At 32.2% G+C, this 22,446-nt stretch overlaps 1 protein-coding gene across 1 annotated transcript; it reads left to right on the forward strand.

Annotated features, from left to right (window-relative positions):
• The first annotated feature begins 1,667 nt into the window (after positions 1-1,667).
• Positions 1,668-22,098, forward strand: LOC106719406 (prosaposin). Its single transcript, XM_045678797.1, has 21 exons — positions 1,668-1,878; positions 6,287-6,356; positions 6,580-6,724; positions 8,586-8,783; positions 9,021-9,066; positions 9,689-9,749; positions 10,750-10,897; positions 13,841-14,038; positions 14,439-14,552; positions 15,001-15,200; positions 15,360-15,457; positions 16,005-16,252; positions 16,930-17,115; positions 17,571-17,705; positions 18,236-18,373; positions 18,721-19,021; positions 19,493-19,620; positions 19,762-19,948; positions 20,506-20,645; positions 21,368-21,517; positions 21,965-22,098. The coding sequence occupies exons 1-20, from the start codon at positions 1,824-1,826 to the stop codon at positions 21,512-21,514; spliced, it is 2,943 nt and encodes a 980-aa protein (XP_045534753.1). The 5' UTR covers positions 1,668-1,823; the 3' UTR covers positions 21,515-21,517; positions 21,965-22,098.
• Positions 22,099-22,446: the final 348 nt, after the last annotated feature.

A 22,446-nucleotide genomic window follows, 5' to 3' on the forward strand; every position in this document is an offset into this window, starting at 1 on the left:
AAATTGATGATCTAATAGGTTTTTTAGCAGAAAATTTAACTGCCGTGGATTTATACTTATGCATCAAACTAATAACTTATGCAATTCCATTTATAGTATGTACATGTTGACAATACAGATTGAAAATGTTCAGTAAGGTAGGTGGAATATCCTATTCAAAAATGTCTACTCAAATGCAATGCTGCTTTTGGTTTTTCTTTAATTTTCTAGAAAAAACTGACGTAATTAATGTCGGTTCGAATGTTTCAGCAGTCAAAACTCAAGATAACATTTGGACCTATTTGTTGGCAATTTCTGGAAAATATTAATTGGCAAAACATTAAATTTTTAATCTATATAAATAAAAGAAAGTCCTGTTAGTTACACTATTTATAACTCAAGAACGGCTGAATCGATTTGACTGAAAATTGGTGGGCAGGTAGCTTAGAACCAGGAAACGGACATAGGATAATTTTTACCCCGTTTTCTATTTTTTATTCCGCGCGGACGGAGTCGCGGGTAAAAGCTAGTATTGTATAAATGTGAAGTAACGTTCCAATATGCGTCCTTAACTAACGTTAATTGATATAACTTTATTACATAAAATTTTATGTATTAATGGTGTTTTATCAAGTTGCACTTGTCATAATTGTTATTGATAAATAATGACAACAATAATTTCCCTCTTACTAATATTATAAATGCGAGTGTTTAGATGGATGGATGGATTGATGTATGTTGTTATGTTTGAAGTTATCCCCGAACAGCTCAACGGATCTTGATGTTTGGCACAGATGTAGAACATGGTCTGGAAGAACAAATAGGTTACTTATTAAGTTTTATTTTAATTCTGCGCGGACGGAGTCGCGTCCGACAGCTAGTGCTTAATGTGTTTTAATTTAAGAAACTTAAATCTAATACATAGGTAGCTATAATATGTAAAAAATGCTTAATGTTCCATTGTACACTTATTATAAATTATAAGTAATGGATACAATATATTTAGTTATAAGTGTAGCTATAAAAATGAAATGAGAGAATGAAAAAAATAGATTTGTTGGTAACGCATACATTACTATTCTGTTTGTAGTTCATAAGTTACATAATGCAAAGATTAAGCTGTGTTACTATTGGTTCAAATCAAGACGCAATTTATCGGTTGTGTGTACAAAAATATAAGTGACATACAGTGACATCTACTGTGCAAAAGAATTTACTTAGTTATCGTCGTTGTGCTACTTGACAATAGATGTCACTGCTTAAAGGATTCCAATCTTCATGTGTTTAGAGCGTTAATTCTTTGCTTAAAAATCCAAATCGGTTCTTAGAAATTAATACCAATGAATTAAGAGTTTAGCGATATGTTAGTAAAACTAAAATAAAGTTGATTATCTATGGCAAAAATTGTAGTGAAGTACACGATTTGACATATGAACATTAAGTCGATTTCATGTAAAATCGCGGTTTTTTTGCTTTTTGTGGTTTAAATTGAAAAAATAAAGTGAAACTAAGGTTTAAAGATTTGTTGAAATGTTTTTGAAATAAAAGTAAAAATTAAAGCATAAAAGCTGTCACAATTGTTTTAGAAATTATATTCATCGACAATTAAATCGATTAAAAATAGTTACGAAAATCGATTCAGCATTCGCGTCAAATCACAACAACGACCAACGACAGTCAGTGGCAGTGGCAGTGGTATTTTTTTAACTCAGTGACTTGACACTTGTTTATCAAATCGATACGCAATAACTTCCAAACAAAGTAAAATTGTTGGGTGTTTGAATTGTTTAGTCTTTTAAGCGCCGAGACTTGGGATACACGAAGTAGAAATTTTTGTTTCGAAAATGACAAACATTTTAGGTGTTTGTCTATTTTCATTGCTGTGCTTTTCCTATGCAAGTAAGTATCATATAATAGTTTTTACTTTACATGCAAAGTAATTAAATTATATACGTGTAATTATTTCCGTTGTTGTAATTATTTTGCGCTGTAATCAATTCGTTTTGTGAAGTTTTTTTTTTGTCTTATAGATTTTAAGTAGTTATTATTAATTACGGAATTTTATTAACATTTCCAAGGTTGATGGAAAAATGTCATGTTCATTTCGTTGTTGTTGAGTTGCAATTTTTATACAAAAATTTTATTTAAATTTGTAAGAAGTTAAACTTGTGTCGCAACCGCAACTTATAATATATTTCTATGTAACTTTGTTAAATAAAGAAAGTGCAATTTGTTTTGTTATATTTTTAACAATTGTTAATCATTGAATGAAGGTAGTTGTTAAAATTTTACATTATGAAAACAGTACATTGCTACTCTATGCAAAATTTTACAGAACAATCTAGAGTATTCTAAACATTTCCACCTGTGCTCATTCTGGGAAAGTCTAGAGGCGCCATTTTTAGCTTTAATAATAATCTATATATATAAAAGAAAGTTGTGTTAGTTACACCATTTATAACTCAAGAATGGCTGAATCGATTTGACTGAAAATTGGTGGGCAGGTAGCTTAGAACCAGGAAACGGACATAGGATAATTTTTACCCCGTGTTCTATTTATTTATTTTTTATTCCGCGCGGACGGAGTCGCGGGAAAAAGCTAGTTATTATATAAATTAATCTACAGAGACCAGAGACATTCACTCTTCTACTTTACTATATTAATAGTATATAATAATATTTTTTCTTTGCATCACTAATAAAAGTAAAAGGTAAACGCAATAATGAAAACAATATATCAAAGCAGACATCAGTTGTGACAATTTTTCTCAATAAGTTGCGATAAATTAATAAATTGTTCCCCCTCACATGGTTGTGTACAGGAAATTCGATCAGTGAGTAACTCTATATGAATCATATTAACTTCTGTTTTTGCAGCTGAGCAAATATTATGTGTCAATGCTTGTGTATTGAATTTTACATGGATAAAACATTTTAAATTACAGTCATAATATGTTATTGTTAACTAAAAATCTCATTATATATCGCTCCGACACTGCTACTCACTTTTGATATCAAAAAGATGGGGCTTTCTTTAAACTTTAAACATGCCCAAGTAAGCAAAGTATGCTTCTCTTAAATTTGTTCCTTAAAATTGTGTCTATACATATTAAAAAAATTTAAGTGTCTGTATGTAATATTGAAAACCCAATTTGATTTTTTTTTGCCTTTATGTGTCTGTCTGCAAATCTCCGAAACAGTTGGACCATTTTTGACAGACTTAGATGGGAAGGTAGCTAATGCATGTGCTATACATATATAGGCATTTTTTTATCATTAGTATTTGATTTATTTTATTTTTTTTAATTTCGCACTGGCAAAATAGCTGGTAGTTGTTACTTTTTAATAAAATTACAATTCCCATGCAATGTGTCTTTAATAATTATATTACTTGAATTAATAACATATTAAAGTTATGTATTAACTATTAATATAATATAATTATAAAGTTCTAAAGCCTCTATATGTAGGTGATATATTCTTTCTTTTATATGCATTCTTTGTCTTGTATAATGTAAGCAATCAGTTAATGTAAATATGAATGTTATCTTGTGACCAATATACTTGTTATTGCTGTTAGTGACCTTTTTGTGTATGTTTTATTATGAACAATAACTGTCAATTTATGGTTATAGTTTTATTCTAATTTAATTATAAATTAAGCTGATATGGTACAGTCAGCTGCAAAAGTGTGTATACATTTCCAAAGATTAAAAAACTTGTATACAACTTTAAAAAAATATGTAGATATATCTGTTCCATTCCACATTCCAACCATTAATTCATTCTATTGGTGAATTTCTGCATATGTGAAATCAAAGTCCAATATCTAATATATAAAATTCTCGTGTCACAGTTTTCGTCACCGTACTCCTCCGAAACAGCTTGACTGATTCTCATGAAATTTTGTGAGCATATTCAGTAGGTCTGAGAATCGGCCAACATCTATTTTTCATTTTTTTTTTAAATGCGCGCGGACGGAGTCGCAGGCGACAGCTAGTAAGTATCTAAAGATACGATGTACAATTTAGCTTATTCATAATATAACTATCCATTGGTTTCTTAGACCAAAATCTTTTTAAAAACATGTCATTATCTTTGACAAAACAGATATTACAATATATTTTAAATGAGTCCTTGGTTTAGAAACCAACGATAATTGTTACAATATCTGAAGTGCACTAGCAGTGTTTGATATATAAATGTTTTCAACAGTTTTATTTCGGTTTTATGAAAATGTTTCTGTGACTCGGTTTTTGCTGTAGATAGTGAAATCTCCATACAAAGTGTCTGGTTGCAAAGGTTGCCCAAGATAACATAATCAGAATGTCTGCTTAAATTTTTTTTATCAAAATAAATACTATTTAGGTCTTGTAAAATGCTTTTATTTACTATTTTTTTTACAAAAGGTGGCATTGTTAAATATGACATGTTTAGCAAATTAATAAATTTGATAGTTGGACACTCTTCTAATAGAACTTTCTAGGTCTTTCTTTCAGTGATATTCTGTAGCTGACACACTTGAAACACATTTTGGTGTCTCGGTTTTTTTTCAAAGAAAATAAAAGGTATACAATCGAACCCAGATAAGCGAGAACCCTCTGTCACCGAGAGTTATTGCCCAGTTATTCTCGCCTATCGGGGTTCAACAGTTGAAACCCACATATAGAGGATTCTTTGTTGTTGTAGTGTCAAAAACAATATATGATAATATCTTGTTTGTGAGTAAATAAGCAAAACCTGATTCAATCTTAATCACTCAATAACAATTTATATTTTAACTGTAAACAAAATTTTAACTTAATAAAGAAAAATAAATGATTATTCATTTAAAGGGCAAATATGTTGAATATGTTGAATGAAAATAAATTAGTTGAATTACACTTGAAAAATAATTAATGAATTGTATGAAATACAACAGAAACAGGAGAAGACAAACAAAAGAGAACAGGCTATGGCTTACTACTTAGTACTTTTAAAGAAAATATAATTTATTATTTATATAAAAGGCAGTTATAATGAGGTTATTGATAAAATTATCTTTGTATTTAATCTTACTTTGTAAATATATGTCTTTGTTGCTTATGTACATATATTAATATAACTACAGTTTATGTAATTAATAATGTGGTTTAAAAAGGTAACATTACAAATGTAAATGTTTAGATGGATGGATGGATGGAAGTTTTTTAGAAGGTATCTTCAGAATGACTCAACAGATCTCAATTAAATTAGAAACAGATACATTCTGGAAGTACACATTGGCTATTTATAAAGCTTTTTTTAATTCCGTGCAGACGAAGTCGCCGGCAAAAGCTATTAATTTTATATTTTTATAAATAGGATTTTTTTAAACTTTGTGTGTAACGTAGAAACTCTAAAACTACTGGACCGATTTCAAAAAATTATTTGTACGTTGAAAAGGTATATTACCTCTGAGTAACATAGGCTAGTTTATTACCAGAGTTTTTTTTTTATAAATTCCGCGCGGACTAAGTAGCGGGCAATAGTTAGTTAATATTGTATTACAAAGTGCAATTCAGCATCAGTTTAAAAGACTAGATCCATTACTTGTATTGTTTATTTTCCTTGGTTTTATCTTAAGTTCATTATGTTTTGATGTAAATTGTGAGTCACTAAAATGGTTATTGGTTTTCTGTATATTTCCATTTAATTAAAATTATGTTTACCTGACAACATATAGAGATTGTTGGGAAAATTCAATTCAACGGGTGATTTGTTATTATAATTAGGATATGTTAGATGGAAGAGCGGTACTTCCAATCATAAGTACCTACCAGATGGTTAAATAATAGTCCCGATACAAGTTTAACTTTGTACCATTATTGTTAAAGCAATAAATCGTTTTAATTTTTTTAAATACTAATTGTAAAATTTTAAAGACTATTTTATATTAAAGAGCCTTATTGGCTGGCTTCAGTGATTAAAGATATGCACATCTGATAATGTGGTCTATAGTTCAAATCGCATGTACCATGTACTAGCTCAAGTCTAGAGCTTAGTTGGAATTGTTACAAGAAATATTAGTAAATGCATTAATTTTTAGTAATAAGAGGTGACTCTTCACATTAACATGGTTCATAGTTAGCATTACTAATGTTACTTACAGTGTAATGAAGCTTCTTTTGTTATAGTAATAACTAGTTCTAATTAGATAATTTGACCTTCTGTTTGTTTACTTTTGTGCTTAATAGAATGATTTCTAGGACACAAATATCAATAATAGTATGTTTTTTTTTGTTTTCACCAATTTTATACATCTGACAATTTGTTTTCTTTTGTACAGGTATAACATCAGCACGGCAATTACCGAAAGAATGCTCCAAAGGACCCTCTTATTGGTGTCAAAATCTAAAGTATGTATATATTAAAAATAAACTCTATTTATATGTATGTTAGTATAATAAATGTGAGGATTATAAGACTGGAAGAATACATAGTTTTTGTTTAAGATTTTGTTCCATAATTGTATTCTTAAACCCTATAAATCAGGATTGAAATTACCTCATACTTAGTATAGTATCATGTAAAATATATGCTATGTTTTGTTCGTATAATTTTAAATTCTAATGCTTTTAGAGTTGCCTCCGACTGCGGAGCCGTTGGCCACTGCATCGGCACGGTATGGGAAAAGCAAGAAATTGATGTTCGTCAAAATGAAGTATCCGAAAAGATAATACGACTCTTCAGACAACTGAAGGATGTTAAAGATCTTATTAATATGGTAAGTTATACTTTTAATTTGTTAGTCTAGAATCGTGAGGTAAGTTAACCATTTTAATATGTTTTATTGTACTACGATATAATACATACATATTTGTTTATTTTTAAATAATAGCAAGGTGATATTTCTAGAGGTGGTCGATCTGTAAGAAATTTTATAACAGTTGATTTTCACCTGTACAACAGCATGTTATTGTTCTATTCATCGAAAATGAGACGGTTTAAACTATTTTATCGTACAAGTATTTTGACAGTGGAACACCACGGTAATAAGTTTAATCGTCGTGTCGTTGAATTGTAGTTTTTTTGTTTTACTTTTGTGTGTGTGACGTAATCTCTTTTAATAGGAACAAAGGGCTAGCGTCTACGTCCTACCATCAGACATACTTTGTTCTTTGTTCTTTAGTGCAACAAAAGCATAATAGAATAAAAGGCATCCTGTATATATCATCATATGATCATTTGATCATAATGCTGATTTTTTTTAATAAAGACAGAATTATGAAAAATGAATTACGTCAGCGCATGACTAATTATACCTACTTAAGTCACCCATAAAATGTTAATATCAAAAATTGTGCACACGTTTTATTTAGACAGGTTTTTAATTTCAATAATGTGAATGTTTCTATGTTGTGTATTTAACATTCAGCGCGTTCTTGTTTTGTGTTATACTAGCTGTCGCCCGCGATTCTGTCTGCGCGGCATTAAAAAAACTTAAGTAAATACATAGGCTTATGTGTTCTTCCAGACTATGTTCTACATCTGTGCCAAATTTCATCAAGATCCGTTGAGCCGCTCCGGGGAGACTTTCAAACAAACATACATGCATCCATCGAATCTAAACATTCGCATCTATATATATAAAAGAAAGTCGTGTTAGTTACACTATTTATAACTCAAGATTGGTCGAACTGATATAGATGAAAATTGATGGGGAGGTAGCTTAGAACGAGGAGACGGACATAGGGACTTTTTTATCTTGTGTGCATTTTTATTATTCCGCGCGGACGAAGTCGCGGGTAAAGCTAGTTTATAATTTTAGTAAGTTAGTACATGCTTGTTTTGCCTGTACTAATATTACAATAATATATGAAATACATAGATATTGTGTTAGCCTACAAAGAGTAAACTGTTCTTGTAGGTTGTGATAGCCTTTGACCCTGAAGAAATTAATAGTATTAGAACACATGTAGGTTAATTTTTTCATTCTTTAACTTCATGATATACAATCGATAACGGTTATAGCGAAATAAAAGGGATTGACAATATTCAATCTGAACAACGGAGAGTTTTTATAATCTATAACTAGCTTTTACCCGCGACTCCGTCCGCGCGGAATAAAAAAATAGAAAACGGGGTAAAAATTATCCTATGTCCGTTTCCTGGTTCTAAGCTACCTGCCCACCAATTTTCAGCTAAATCAGTTCGACCGATCTTGAGTTATAAATAGTGTAACTAACACGACTTTCTTTTATATATACAGTCAAAACCGTTTATGGCGACATCGTTTAGAACAACATACCGGTTAAATTGACCAAAATCAAAGATCCTGGCTGAATGTTATATACATATCTTTCCTATTAATACCTGTCACCGGTTGTTACAACTATCGGTTTTTACGACTCAATATGAGTAGTCCCTTCGATGTCGTTATAACAGATTTTGACTGTATATAGATATAATTATTTTTATTAAATAACACTTGTATAACTTTCTTTCAAAGATAATGAACGGGATGGTAATATCAATTAACTCAAAGAAGGGAGTTATAAATGTAGTCAGGATCACAACCATATTCGTCATGATCCATATATCGTATCTTTTTAATTCCACGTTAACCTAACCATTTTCCTTATCAGGAGTACCTTGCAGCACGCATGAACTCAGCGTGCCGCGACGTGCCCGACCAGACAATCACGAAGTACTGTCGCGAGCATACCGCTCATTTGGAAGAATATCTTCTAGCACTGTTGACTTCGCAGACCTCGCCAGAGACAATGTGCAGCGTCGTCGCTATGTGCAACAGTGAAAAGCTTGACAATGTCTTGTCTATGATTGTAAGACGAAATTTTTCATAAATTCCACACAAGTTAAGCTGAAATAAGCGAACACGCATACACGATTGATACACAGGATGTTCTAAAATCACATTTTATGATCTCTCTCAATCTTTCTTAAAGATATATATAAATGTAAATTTTTATTATTTCAGCAGTAGAAACTAGCGTTTATGGATTTAATAAAAAAGTACAGGCTTTCCGTATAACATTTTAAAAGGGATTTAATTGTTTCAGAAAAAGAAAACAACGACACCTAAAACACCGACTGATAAATATGGAGGTAATTTATTTTTCTATACATATCAGATTAAGAGATTTTAAAAAATATATAGGATGTTCTAAAATACTTTTTTTGACTATAAATATGATTATTATTTACAATTCTATTGAATTTCGAATACCTTGACGGATTGTAAACAAATTAATATCGCTATAAAGTGTGAAGCGGAAAATTGAAATGGCTACAGCGATTTACGTAACTGTCATTTCATAAACATTTGCAATTCTATTTTCCAACTGTAGCTTAGATCTTACTTTTCCCGTATGTTCTCCCTCTTTGTCTTTTATTCTTTTTTTATCTTTCTGATTGAACATTATGATCAGTTAATGTAAAACGGGGTGAATAGAAACAAAAATACAAAAGCCTTTACTCTGTAATATTCAATGTTTCCATTAACAAATCATTGATTTTATCTGTGTAGTAAACAGTTGAATTAGTTAAAAATAATCAATATTATGGTGAAAAAACTATTTAAAAAAAATAAGTTTTGTGTATATTCACCCTTCTATTCGTCCCATTTTATGTACTTAATACATTTGTTTTAATCTTTAAAAAAATGTTTCTAAAGAGTGGGAGATGTTTTGTTTTCAAAGAAATATGTCGAATTTATATTATTGTGTAGGTAAATTGTTGGGAGCTTCGAAATGTACGTGGGGACCATCTTATTGGTGCAGCAATTTCAGGTAATTATTTCAAGACCTAATTATCACTGTAAAGTACTTAATAAACACAGACAATTAAACTCTTCATAAACATTTTGTATAAAAGACTAGCTGGAGGATTTAAAAAAAAACTTAATTAGTAGTCTATGTTTTCTTCCAGACTATGTTCTATATAACATACATCTATACCAAAATTTCATCCTTCCATCCATCTAAAAATTTACATTGTTCTGAAAGCAACGTTTCCGTTTTTATCTAACATGTTTTTAAAACAATAGTCATTGCTATTCGACCTTTTGTAATTGGAACAGCAGTTGTATCAAACAAGCGCTCAATGTTTTACAAAGCAACGTTGGTAAAAAAGACAATTTGCGTTAAGCCGGTTGTTGAACAATGATCGTGTTGCATAATGTTGTTATTGATGGACGGTAGCCGGTAAGACGCACCAATTATATTTGAACGGAACAACGTACTTCCATTTCCTTTCTATTCGTATGTCTTTCAATATAACTTTTATTAGCTAGGTTATACAAAGCCATAGATCATCTATTGTTATAGACATAATGCTCGCTTTAATGTTTGCTTGTAGTCATTTGACCTATTCCCAAGTCTATTATATTGTTCTGATACATTGCATAATGACCTATAATTCTAAAAACAATATATATAGATAAACATTATATGTGTAAGTTTATCCATTTACTAAAGAAATGATGATTGATGTGTAACTATTATCGAATTCAATAGAAAAGAGAAATTTACGCATGTTATTGACTGACAATGTCATTTATGGTCTACGGATTTATTTCGCAATGTTTAAATGTACATATTCATGTCTATTTTTTAATAAGTCTGTATTTACAGCCTTATAAAGTTAAAATTGTTTAGAAAGGCTTGTTCGAGTATACGTCAACATCTCTGGTAGATAAATCAGTATAGTCTGGATAACTCAAACCAATAAGCTTAGCTAATCAGGGTATGATAGGTCAAGATAACTGGCTGGTTCATTTGTTCCTTGCAGCACTGGTCGTGAGTGCAAAGCTACCCATCATTGCGTGAGCCGCGTGTGGCCGCGCGCTGAATACCCTCAGGATAGCGACAGCATCTGTAAGATCTGTACCGACATGGTAAAACAAGCACGCGATCAATTGCAGAGCAACGAGACACAGGTAACTGTTCTTGTTTACACAGATTGCCGAGGTTAAAAAGATTGCCAACGTAACAAAGGTTGCCGAGGTTAAAAATATTGCCAACGTAACAAAGGTTGTCGAGGTTAAAAAGATTGCCAACGTAACAAAGGTTGCCGAGGTTAAATTGTCGCTAACACTATCATATTTCGCTTACATCTTTTAATTTGATTAAAATATCACATTTTTAATGGTTTTTTTAAGTCAAGTTTTATCTCAATGTTGTTAATTATTTAAAATTTTATTTTCTGATATTGTGTTTACGACTCATTCAGACATGTTTTTTATCGCTGTGGTTAAATTCTGCGTACATAATATTGTGATGAATAATTATTGTGAATCATAAAATTGAAAAAGTACCATAAAAAACCATCTCAAACAAAATGCACTAAAAAGAAACAAAATAATGACATGAAAACTTCTTTCTTTCTTTCTTCTCTCTTTCAAAAACCTTCTAAACTCTAAAGAAAGTTCTCTTCTTTCTTGTAACATGTCTATATTGTATAATTATTGTTATTTCGCAGTCGGTGTCGGCCGAAGTAAATATAATATTATACATTTTATATTTGAGATGTATGAGACATACTTACTTACGTTTATGTCCCTACTTAGGCCGAAACCGACTCCAAAATAACAATAATTATACAATATAGACATGTTACAAGAAAGAAGAGAACTTTCTTTAGAGTTTAGAAGGTTTTTGAAAGAGAGAAGAAAGAAAGAAAGAAGTTTTCATGTCATTATTTTGTTTCTTTTTAGTGCATTTTGTTTGAGATGGTTTTTTATGGTACTTTTGAATGCATTTTGTTTGAAATTGTTTTTTTATGTTACTTTTGAGTGCATTTTGTTTGAGATTGTTTTTTATGGTACTTTTGAATGCATTTTGTTTGAAATTGTTTTTTTTTGTTACTTTTGAGTGCATTTTGTTTGAGATTGTTTTTTTTGAAGTCGGCTATTTTTTTTTCTTAAAATTTTTGTTTTATTTCACAATTTTTAGTGAATTTGAAGTTCAATTACAAATTTCCTTAATACGTATGAGGAAAGAAATAAAGAAAAGGACTTTCCTATTTAATATGTGTGTACTTCAATTCAAAAACTAATTTAGAATGCAGCAGATAACCACTTATCCTTTAAACAGTGAAATAATTATCAAAATCGGTATACAAATTGAAAATTAACGAACTAATACATCGTAGCGTGCCTTTAATTTAGTCCAGCCGCGCGCCGCCGTAGAATTTTCCGAATGCGCGTAGTTTTTAATAATTTAATATCTTCCAAACTATTGATCAGAATTACATAGTTTAAAGGCTAATGTAATCTGCATTTAATACTCTAGCCATCAAACATATTTATTTGGATAAGGATTCATATCGAATATAATATAATAGCGCCGTAAGCTTACGACGCTGTTTTTCGTGTGCATTTTAATCGAAGTTTGTTCACAATGACATGGTTTTTGTGAGACATCCATAGATGATAGATATATGCCACCTGAGACTTTTATTTAGCAAATTTAAGGATCTATAATTACTCCATACATCATTTTAATGTAGGACATATAGTTTGACCTACGTAAGCCCAGAAAGCAAATTTGTGCTATTCATTGTAACGCGATGTAGCATTTTTCGTTTCCGCGTAATTTTATTCTTACGATATCTCCTAAACTATTAGACAGAATGATATAGTTTTAATTGCAAATATAATCTACATTAAATTCTCTTGATAATGAACATGTTTATTTACATAAGGGTTAATACTGAACTTGAATAATAGCGTCGGAAATAGGGCATGAATTTAATTAATGTTTCGTAAAGAAAAAAATGGTTATTGTGAGAAAACTATAAAAGATAGATATATGCTATCGCGGACTTTTATTTAGCACATTTAAAGAGCTACAATTCGCCATACATCATTTTGATGTAGGTCTTATAGTTTAGCCTACGTAAGCGCTGAAAGCAAAAATGTCCCTAATTTCCGCAACAAATTTTGAAGCTATATTCAAAATCTACTAGTGTTCTAGTTATTAAAAAAAAAAAAAAAAAAATGGGACCCACCTGCAAGCACTTCCTTTCGATTAAAATAATTTTTATCAAAATCGGACCACCAGGGACGGAGATTCGCGGTAACACACATAAAAAAAAAAAAAAAAATTCAGTCGAATTGATAACCTCCTTCTTTTTGAAGTCGGCTAAAAACGAAGAAAACGACTGTTGTTATTAAAGCGTAGAACTGAGCTGTGTTATTCTTGATATTGTGGTTGCGTCATTTAACTTATTGGATCACAATTATATTTATGTATTGTACAATATATAATATATACGTATGAAAGATACGGTTGAAAAAAGCGAAAGATTCAGCGTTTTTATTTCGGGTTGTCAACATTTTTTTGGTTATTTTTTTTCTTAAAAATAAAATTTTTAAAGATTGTTAAGAACATATCTATTGTAAATAAATAACAATTAAACACCAAAATAAATTTTTACAAAGCGCAGAATTGTCCTATTTATTATAGCTCGTAAAACTCAGTCGTGTTAGATAAAAAACTAGTATGACCCTTTGTTTGTTTTTCAAAAGATCGTCGTTGTAACCCCACTGTACTCTGTCACTGACCGATAACGTCCCGTACTCATTAACCGTCTATCTTACTTTTAACCTTTACACAATAGCAATTTATTAACCTTAAATGACAAAGGGATGACTTTTTATGAATAATACGCACATTTTTGCCGATTCCGAAAATTTTAATAAATTCAATTCTTTTTTAAAAACAATTTTACTTAATTATTTAAATAACGGATTAACTCCAAATTAAATTCAAATAAAAAATGTTAAGTTATTAGTTAATATTAGTTTGAGTTTTTATTTAATTTAATTAGTTAATTTCTAGTAGCAATTATTAGATTTTAAATTTAATTTTTTTTTAAGGAGGAACTGAAAGAAGTATTCGAGGGTTCATGCCAGTTGATACCTATCAAATTGGTACGTAAAGAGTGTATAGTGCTGGCTGATGACTTCGTGCCCGAGCTGGTGGAGACCTTGGCTTCAGAGATGAATCCGCAGACAGTCTGTTCGGTGGCCGGACTCTGTAATAGTGCCAGGATAGACCTTATGCTCGAAGACTATGTAAGTTGTTTTGTTTCATTCTATGCCAGCTAATTTCTTAAAATTTTGAAATATAGTAATGAAAAAAAATCGGACCCACCTGCAAGCACTATCTTTCGATTAAAAAAATAATTGTCGAAATAAGAGCACCAGGATCAGAGTCATGTCACACATGAAAAAAAAGCAGATGTATTAATAATCTCTTTCTTTTTGAAGATGGCTAGAAAGGCAACATGGGTTTGACATGACCGTACGGATATAAAAAAAGATTAAAAAAAAACTTGCTTTTTTCTGTTGAATGTATTCTTAATTATTACGAGATTTAAACTTTACGTGGAGAATATCGAAATCGTTTGTAACTATACATAAAGTGTATGTATGTGGCATTTATTGTTTGTTATTTGTATTTGTTTGTTTGTAGAACAAGAAGTTAGAGTTACGCAAAGACTGCAACAACTGTCGTACCACTGTTGGTGTGCTGAGGAAGAGGTTTGATGATACATCATATGAAGACTTCCTGGTCGGATTACTCAAGGTAATTAACTGATGAAGATTAACACTCGGATTAATAAAGATATGTCAAACTTTACAGTCCTACAATACAGGAACGTAAAAATTAGATTTTTTTTTTTTATAATCACCAGGTCAAATAAGTACGTCGAACTATTTAATCTCTTGATTATTATGTCTATATATCAATTTAGTTAGATATTAATTACGAGAGAAGTATTTAAGAGATGTACTGTACCATCCCTCTGTATGAGAAGGACAGATTGCGGAGGTTGTATTTAATTTTGAAAATTATTACAGATAACTGTTGCCTACGAAATTGATAAGGCTGAATTAAAAAACTAGTAACAAATGTCATCCGGGGAAAAAAAACTTCCCAATAAAATAATTTTTCAAATCCGTTTCTGCGGCTATTCAATGCAAACAAACAAGCAAATATGTCTGTTTTTATAATATTTTTTAATTTATTACAGATGTGCGGTCAAATGGGTTCGTTCTCGGATTCATGTTCAATGTTAGTGTTCAAATACTATGAGCACATATTGGCTGGAGTTAAGAAAGATTTGACACCGACTGGTATCTGTCATTTGAGTGGTCAATGTGCTGTCCGGTATCACTCACACGATCAGTATGACTTCCCTGATGTCAAAATAGACCAGTTGAAAGCAACAGAGTAAGTATAACAGTATAAATTATTTATTAGTTTGTTTTAAAAATAAGGTATTGACTGTATCTTTATAATATTTTGAAGAAATACAAATAAAATGATAACACACTCGTCAAAATCGGTCAAAATAAGCTACAAATGGTAACAAATTTAATTTGCTTATAGTGATGTACCGTGCGAGTTCTGCGAACAAGTTGTCAAACATTTGCGCGACGTGTTGGTAGCCAACACTACCGAATCCGAATTCCATAGAGTTTTAGTTGGTAAGTAACTTATAAATGTGTAAATTTATTTAAAAAAAAAAGTATTAAAAAGCAAAAAGTAACGACGTTAAAAAAAACAGATTACATAATTAAAAATCTTCAGTAACAGTTTTTATAATACTTTTCATACATAAACATCCATCAGTTTCATTTATTATTGTTATATTTATTTTTTTCTTAATTTTATTAACTATATATGAAATAAGCTCATATAACGCATAGATCATTTAACTAACACTTGTATAAAACATAGTCTTGTCTTTGTTTTTCCAAAGAGAAGTAAGGCGGCAAAAGTTAGCCGGAAGCCTAATTTTAGTTCTCTTCCCCTTCCTACCTTTTTCTTATAAGGGGTGTGGAAGAGAGGTGGATATAACAGAGGAGGAAAGTGAAATATCCTCTTTCCGTGCATCTTTTCTGTCTATTGAAGGTCTAAAATTCAGATGTCTATTGACGAGGGTTACTTCGCTATTTTTGCGAATTCAAAAAAAGGTTTTCATACAATTGTTCTGACTGGATCCAATACATTATCTATTTTAAATATTTTCAGGTCTCTGTAAGCAAACGGGTTCATTTAAAGAGGAATGTTTAAGTTTGGTTGAAGAATACTATCCTATGATATACAACTTCCTCGTGTCTGAACTGAAGGCGGATGCTGTATGTGCGATGATGGGCATCTGTCACAACAATAGTGATGTGCCAGTTGCCGTCCTACTGCCTAAAGAGCTGGCTGTTAAAGTCACACAGTCGCCTTTGCTCATTGGAAATGATGAAGCCAATAGTTATACCACTCCAAAGGTATTGGAATTACTTTTTTTTTATTAATGTGATAAATGTACACTAAGGGTTCATTACTTATGACTAGGGGAATACTAACTAATTCTAGTTTTGTTTGGTTGATGGTTTTTTTAGCTACATATCAAACTGTTTATATATAGGTAACAGTGCAGTTTTTATTGTGAAAAATCAGTTTATAAAATATTATTAACGCGATCTGTGGTCTATTGTGTACAGTTGATATCTGTTAATTATCTACATACATATTAAGATCTATATTAGTAAGCAATGAGGAGAAAAAAAAGTTATAATTCTAGCGATTTTTGAAAAAAATAATGTATACCTTTTATTCATTTTTTGTTAGAAATAATTTATGAACTAGGAAAATAAAAAAATAATAATACATATTTTTTAATTTTTTAAGTGATATTTGACCGAAGTCGTTGCTATGACTATAGTCCACAGAGTACCCTTACCAATATTATAAATGCGAATGTTTAGATGGATGGGATGGTTGTTTGAAGGTATCTTCGGGACGGCTCAACGGATCTTGATAAAATTTGGCATAGATGTAGAACATAGTCTGTAAGAACATATAGGCTAGTTATTACGTTTTTTTTTTCAATTGTTGAGCAAAAGTATTTCTTTCCATTAACTAGTCTGTGTGTTGGAGCATCAAAATATTGAATGTATTACAGTTGGCACGAGTAAGTTTAAAGAAGGAGACAAACGTACGCATTATGGTCGGAGAGCAAAGTGCACAAGATGCTCAGCTTCCCATAGAGCGCATGTACGTAGCGGCGCCGCAAAACAAAGCAGCCTGCTCCTTCTGTCAGTACTTCCTGCACTACCTACAAGTTGAACTCAGCGATGTTAACAATGAGGTTAGTTTTTTCTTTTCTTAAAATCGATCAATTAATTTTAATTAATCTGATTATGAAACTCTAGTACTATTTTTGAAGCAAATTCATTAAAAAATTGTTACCAATCGAATGATCACTGACCTGTCACATTAATATTGACATCTCGATCATTCCTTTCCCTTCCCACCCTTTTTCTTATAAGGAAAGGATGGGAAGGGGAGATGGATTTGATGAAGGAGGAGATGCATTGGAAGGTTAAATATTCTCTTTTTGTGTGTCTTCTCCTTCGTCGATAGAGGGTTGGCAACGCATCTGCAATTGTGAATCTCTATGGGCAGCGGTCGCTTCGCCATTTGCGCGAATTCATGTGGCCGCTTGCTCGTTTGCCACCTTGTAATATAAAAAAATACTTTGAAATAACATAAGATATCTCTTATGTTATTTCAAAGTATTTTTAGTATATGTTGTGTGAACAGGATACGATCAAAGATGCGGTGGAGAAGGCGTGCGACAAGTTACCGGATTCTGTGAACGGCGAGTGCAAGCAGTTTGTCACCGAGTATGGTCCCGCTGTCATCGCCTTACTAGTGCAAGAAATAGACCCCGCCAGTGTGAGTATATATAATTTTTTATATAATTACTATCACAATAAATAATATTGGAGTGTCTGTATGTGATTCGAAAAAAATCATATTTTTCGAAAATAACGTATGTAATATATATATATATTTTTTTTAACTTTTGTCTGTCTGCAATTTCACGTTTTTTCCGGGTAATCTTCACAATGACCCGCACTATTTGATAGGAAGGTATCTGATGCACATTAACATATTGTAGGCTTCTCCTTTAAAAAAAATCCGCACTGATAATGTCGCGGGCAACTGCTAGTCTCACAATATTATTAATGCGAGTTATTCAAAAATCCCTCTTAAACCACTCACGTACTGTTAACGAATAACAAAGAGGAAATTTTTCAAATCCTTTGTAAGAGTTGATATAAATTATGAATAAGACAGGGATGAAAAAAGTGTACATGTATTGAAAATATTAATATTAAGCAATTTAGACAATTAGTAAACATAACTTTGTTAAGAAAAAGAGCTTCGTAATATTAATTAACAAATTATAATGTTTATCGCAGGTTTGTCCCGCATTAGGTTTGTGCCCGCAGACGGAGGAGGTGCGACGTGTGGCCATTAACTCAGACAAGTCCAACTGCCCGCTTTGTCTGTTCGCAGTCGAACAACTTGAGACCATGCTCAAGAGCAACCGCAGCGAGGTAACAAATCAACAATTTACATCATCATCTAACAGGCGCTGCTATCGCCGTGACTTCTGTCAGAAAATATTTAAAACCTACATAAGAATAGAAAATAACATAAAAATATAGGACATAATTTGATTTAATCATTTAACATTTGATCATTTAGGTGTTCGCGCCGCTCGTTTGCCCCCTTCTCATATAAAAAAAATAAAATAAAACAACAGTGCATTACGACAGGAAACTTGTTATTATTGACTTTTGAGGAGGGCGCTAGTGTGCTACTATAATTTAGTTTGATTTATGTCAACCGGTTCAAATATCTTCTTTGCTAGTGACAATAAATCTGTTAATTTTTTTTCTAGGAAAATATTCGTCATGCATTGGACAGTCTTTGTAACCATCTATCGGCCAAACTACGTACCGAATGTGTTGACTTTGTTGACACATACACCAACCAGTTGGTAGAGATGTTGGCGGCCGATATGAACTCTACAGAGATCTGCGTATTCCTCAAGCTCTGCGAAGATAAAGTTCACGACCCTCTCAAGATTACACAGTCTATTGACAAGTATCACGAACAACCAAGTGCTAGAGGTGATAGGAACAACTTCAGAGGACGGTCCATGTTGCCCAAAGAAATGCTGGAAACTGATGGAGATTTGAGTAAGACATTTTAGTTTTATTTACTTTTTTATACGCTCAGACGTCAGTTAAAAATTGAAGTGTTAAATAAGATGAAACTAGTTTTGAATGACTGTTTTGATGTGAAACATCTATAGGATCACTTGTAAACCGAATTGATGGCGTGGCGACGCTTGCCGTGGCGACGGGTCGCCACGCTATACTGAGGTATACATATATGTATATTATTATTATTATTTTCTTTCTTATCATTATAATCATTATTATCAGTGTTATCATTATAATCATTATTATCAGTATCGTTATTATTATTATTTATTTATTTAATTATAATATTTAATATTTTATGCACATTACTTGTACATACACGATGTTTCACATCTGCCAGGCGTCCCATGACTGCTCACATTTTTATTTTATTTAAATAGTATTTTTTCTCTCTGATTAAAACGTGAATACACAGTTTTGATGGAGTTTTTTTTTACGTTGTAGTGACGAACGAGATCCCGGACCACACTGTCAACGGACGACCCAAGAAGGTTCAACAGAAGTCAGTCTGTGTCATCTGTGAGTTCGTCATGAAGGAGATCGACGATCAGATCAAGGACAAACATAACGACGTAAGTACATTTATGTATTAACTGTAATTCAATATTGGAAACCTTTGTCATATAAAAAACGACAGTGGAAATACACCTTTATGATTCGATTGTTATTTTTTAATTTTAATATATTTTTTTAAAATTATACTTGTATTTTAGGATGAAATAAAGAAGATAGTGCACGGCGTATGCAAGCGTATGCCTAAGTCGGTGCGCGGCGAATGCGACCAGTTCGTTGACAAGTACTCGGACCTGGTGATCAGTCTGCTGGCCCAGGAGTTGGATCCTTCGGAGGTGTGCCAGGAGTTGAAACTCTGTGATCCCACCGGCATTAGAGCTGTCAAAGGTTTGTATCACTGAACATGAAGTTAATGTACAATGTCTCATTTATAGTCGACTAGCTTTTACCCGCGACTCCGTCCGCGCGAAATAAAAAATAGAAAACGGGGTAAAAATTATCCTATGTCCGTTTCCTGGTTCTAAGCTACCTGCCCACCAATTTTCAATCAAATCGATTCAGACGTTCTTGAGTTATAAATAGTGTAACTAACACGACTTTCTTTTATATATATAGATTACGGTTGAAAGGTTTTATTACATCAGTAACTAACAATTTTCCGAGCAATAAATAATCTATCTATATATATAAAAGAAAGTCGTGTTAGTTCACTATTTATAACTCAAGAACGGCTGAATCGATTTGACTGAAAATTGGTGGGCAGGTAGCTTAGAACCAGGAAAAGGACATAGGATAATTTTTACCCCGTTTTCTATTTTTTATTCTGCGCGGACGGAGTCGCGGGCAAAAGCTAGTAATCCATAATGATCATAACGCTCTTTTTTTACTAAGCAATGCTGTCGTATAGTGGAAAAGGTACCTAAATGCATGTTAAATCTGAGCAGAGGCTATCCTGGACTGCGCTGTGTGCGAGACGGTGGTGATGGCGGTACGCAAGGTGCTCAGTAATGACAAGATCGACCACGACATTGTTCACGTCGTGGAGAAGTCTTGCGCACTTCTGCCCGCCAAGTACCATGACAGGGTGAGTGATACGACATTAACCTCTATTAAATGGATAGGCTAAAAGACTTGGTATTTTGTGCCTATTTGATTTTCACCATTTTGGCGCTGACGGTTGCGGTTGTTTGTGGTGGTGAGGATTGGAACTAATAATATATATAGTACGGTCTTATGATAATGGAGACTTCACGATGTTATATTCTTTAAAATGTGATGATTTTATCATACTAATATTAAAGATAGAGAACGTCGGTGGCTCAGGGGTTAAGCACTTGACTTGTAATCTGCAGGTCCTGGGTTCGAATACCGCCATGTATATGTTTTTCTATTTTCGATTTACATATGTACACTTAACTGACGTTCTTACGGTGAAGGAAAACATCGTGATGCTGCACATATGAGAAGAAATTCAATGATATGTGTGAAGTCAACCCGCACTTGGCCGGCGTGGTTGACTGTGGCCTAGTCACCCCTAACTTAGGGTAGGCTCCGAGCTCCTCAGTGGGGACGTATAGTGAGCTGATGATGAATATTATAAATGCGAATATTTAGATGTATGGATGGATGTTTATTAGAAGGTATCTCCAAAACTGCTTAACCGATCCTACAGAAATTTATACTCTGGAAGATCACATAGGCTTCTAAAAAATTTTTTTTAATTCTTACAGACGGAATCAATGTCGACAGCTAGGTTTAAATATATTTTTTTTTTATCAAATAAAATCTCATGTACATGTTATGCAGTGCCACACTCTGATGGAGGTGTACGGAGACAGCATCATCCACCTGATTGAAGATATCGGCACGAAGGGTGTCTGCGAGAAGATCGGTCTCTGCTCCGATCGCAGCTCTGCCTACGTCCACATGCAGACGCCGCAGACACGCAACTGAGTTGTACGTATTCAATAAGGCCCTTTTTCCACTAATATACATGTGCACTAGTGGAAATGATACATAATAATAGATATACACCACATAGAAATAGCAGTCAGGCTAGTCGAACAAGTGTCTAGAACAGTGATTGTCAAGTGATTGTGAAAATAAATAAAAAAAAAACTTATTTCTTTCACCGCCCCCTTTGAAAATCAATTATATTTCAGAGCCCCCTAATTTTTATTCCGCCCTAAAACTTAAAAAGCACAATTTCATTACTTTAATTAATTTCAATGCTCCCCATTTTTTGGGCGCCTTATCGCCCCCTCCTAGGTTTCAAACGCCCCCAAGGGGGCGCTATCGCCCACTTTGGGAAACACTGGTCTAGAATATAGCAAAGCATTGTTTTTATGATCAATAGTTAAAAATGTTTTATATTTTTTTATATTAAAAACTTTTATTTTGCAGGTTGTAGCAGTTTCCTTAGGGAAATAGGAGGAATTTCGTAATCTCCATTATTTAGACCTTTTTTTACCAAATGTAATAAATGTTTTTGTAACCGATTACTAAAATGTTTTCCATTTTTTTTTTAATTTTAAATATGAACAAGTAAATAGTTTTAAGTTTCTCAGTGAAAAATGTTTTGTTGTGACGTAAAGTTGTACCATTTTTATTTAGACGTAAGAAATTAAATCATGGCGCCGGTCACTTACTGCATATTCAACGAATTCTATTAGATGACACATATAAGCCTGTGATAACACTCTTTGTAATCGTGTTAAATAAAGTTTGGGAGTTAAATTGGTCTTTTATTTTTATACAACCTGAAAAACACAAATATCCAATACACATTATTTAGTAAAAACACAAAGAAGTATGAAGGAATTTGCAAAAGAAATAAAACATGCATGCAACAATGAATGTTTTGATGTATGTTTGTTTAAAGGTAT

This window comes from Papilio machaon, chromosome 7, assembly GCF_912999745.1.
Source record: "Papilio machaon chromosome 7, ilPapMach1.1, whole genome shotgun sequence".
NCBI classification, from domain to species: Eukaryota; Metazoa; Arthropoda; class Insecta; order Lepidoptera; family Papilionidae; genus Papilio; species Papilio machaon.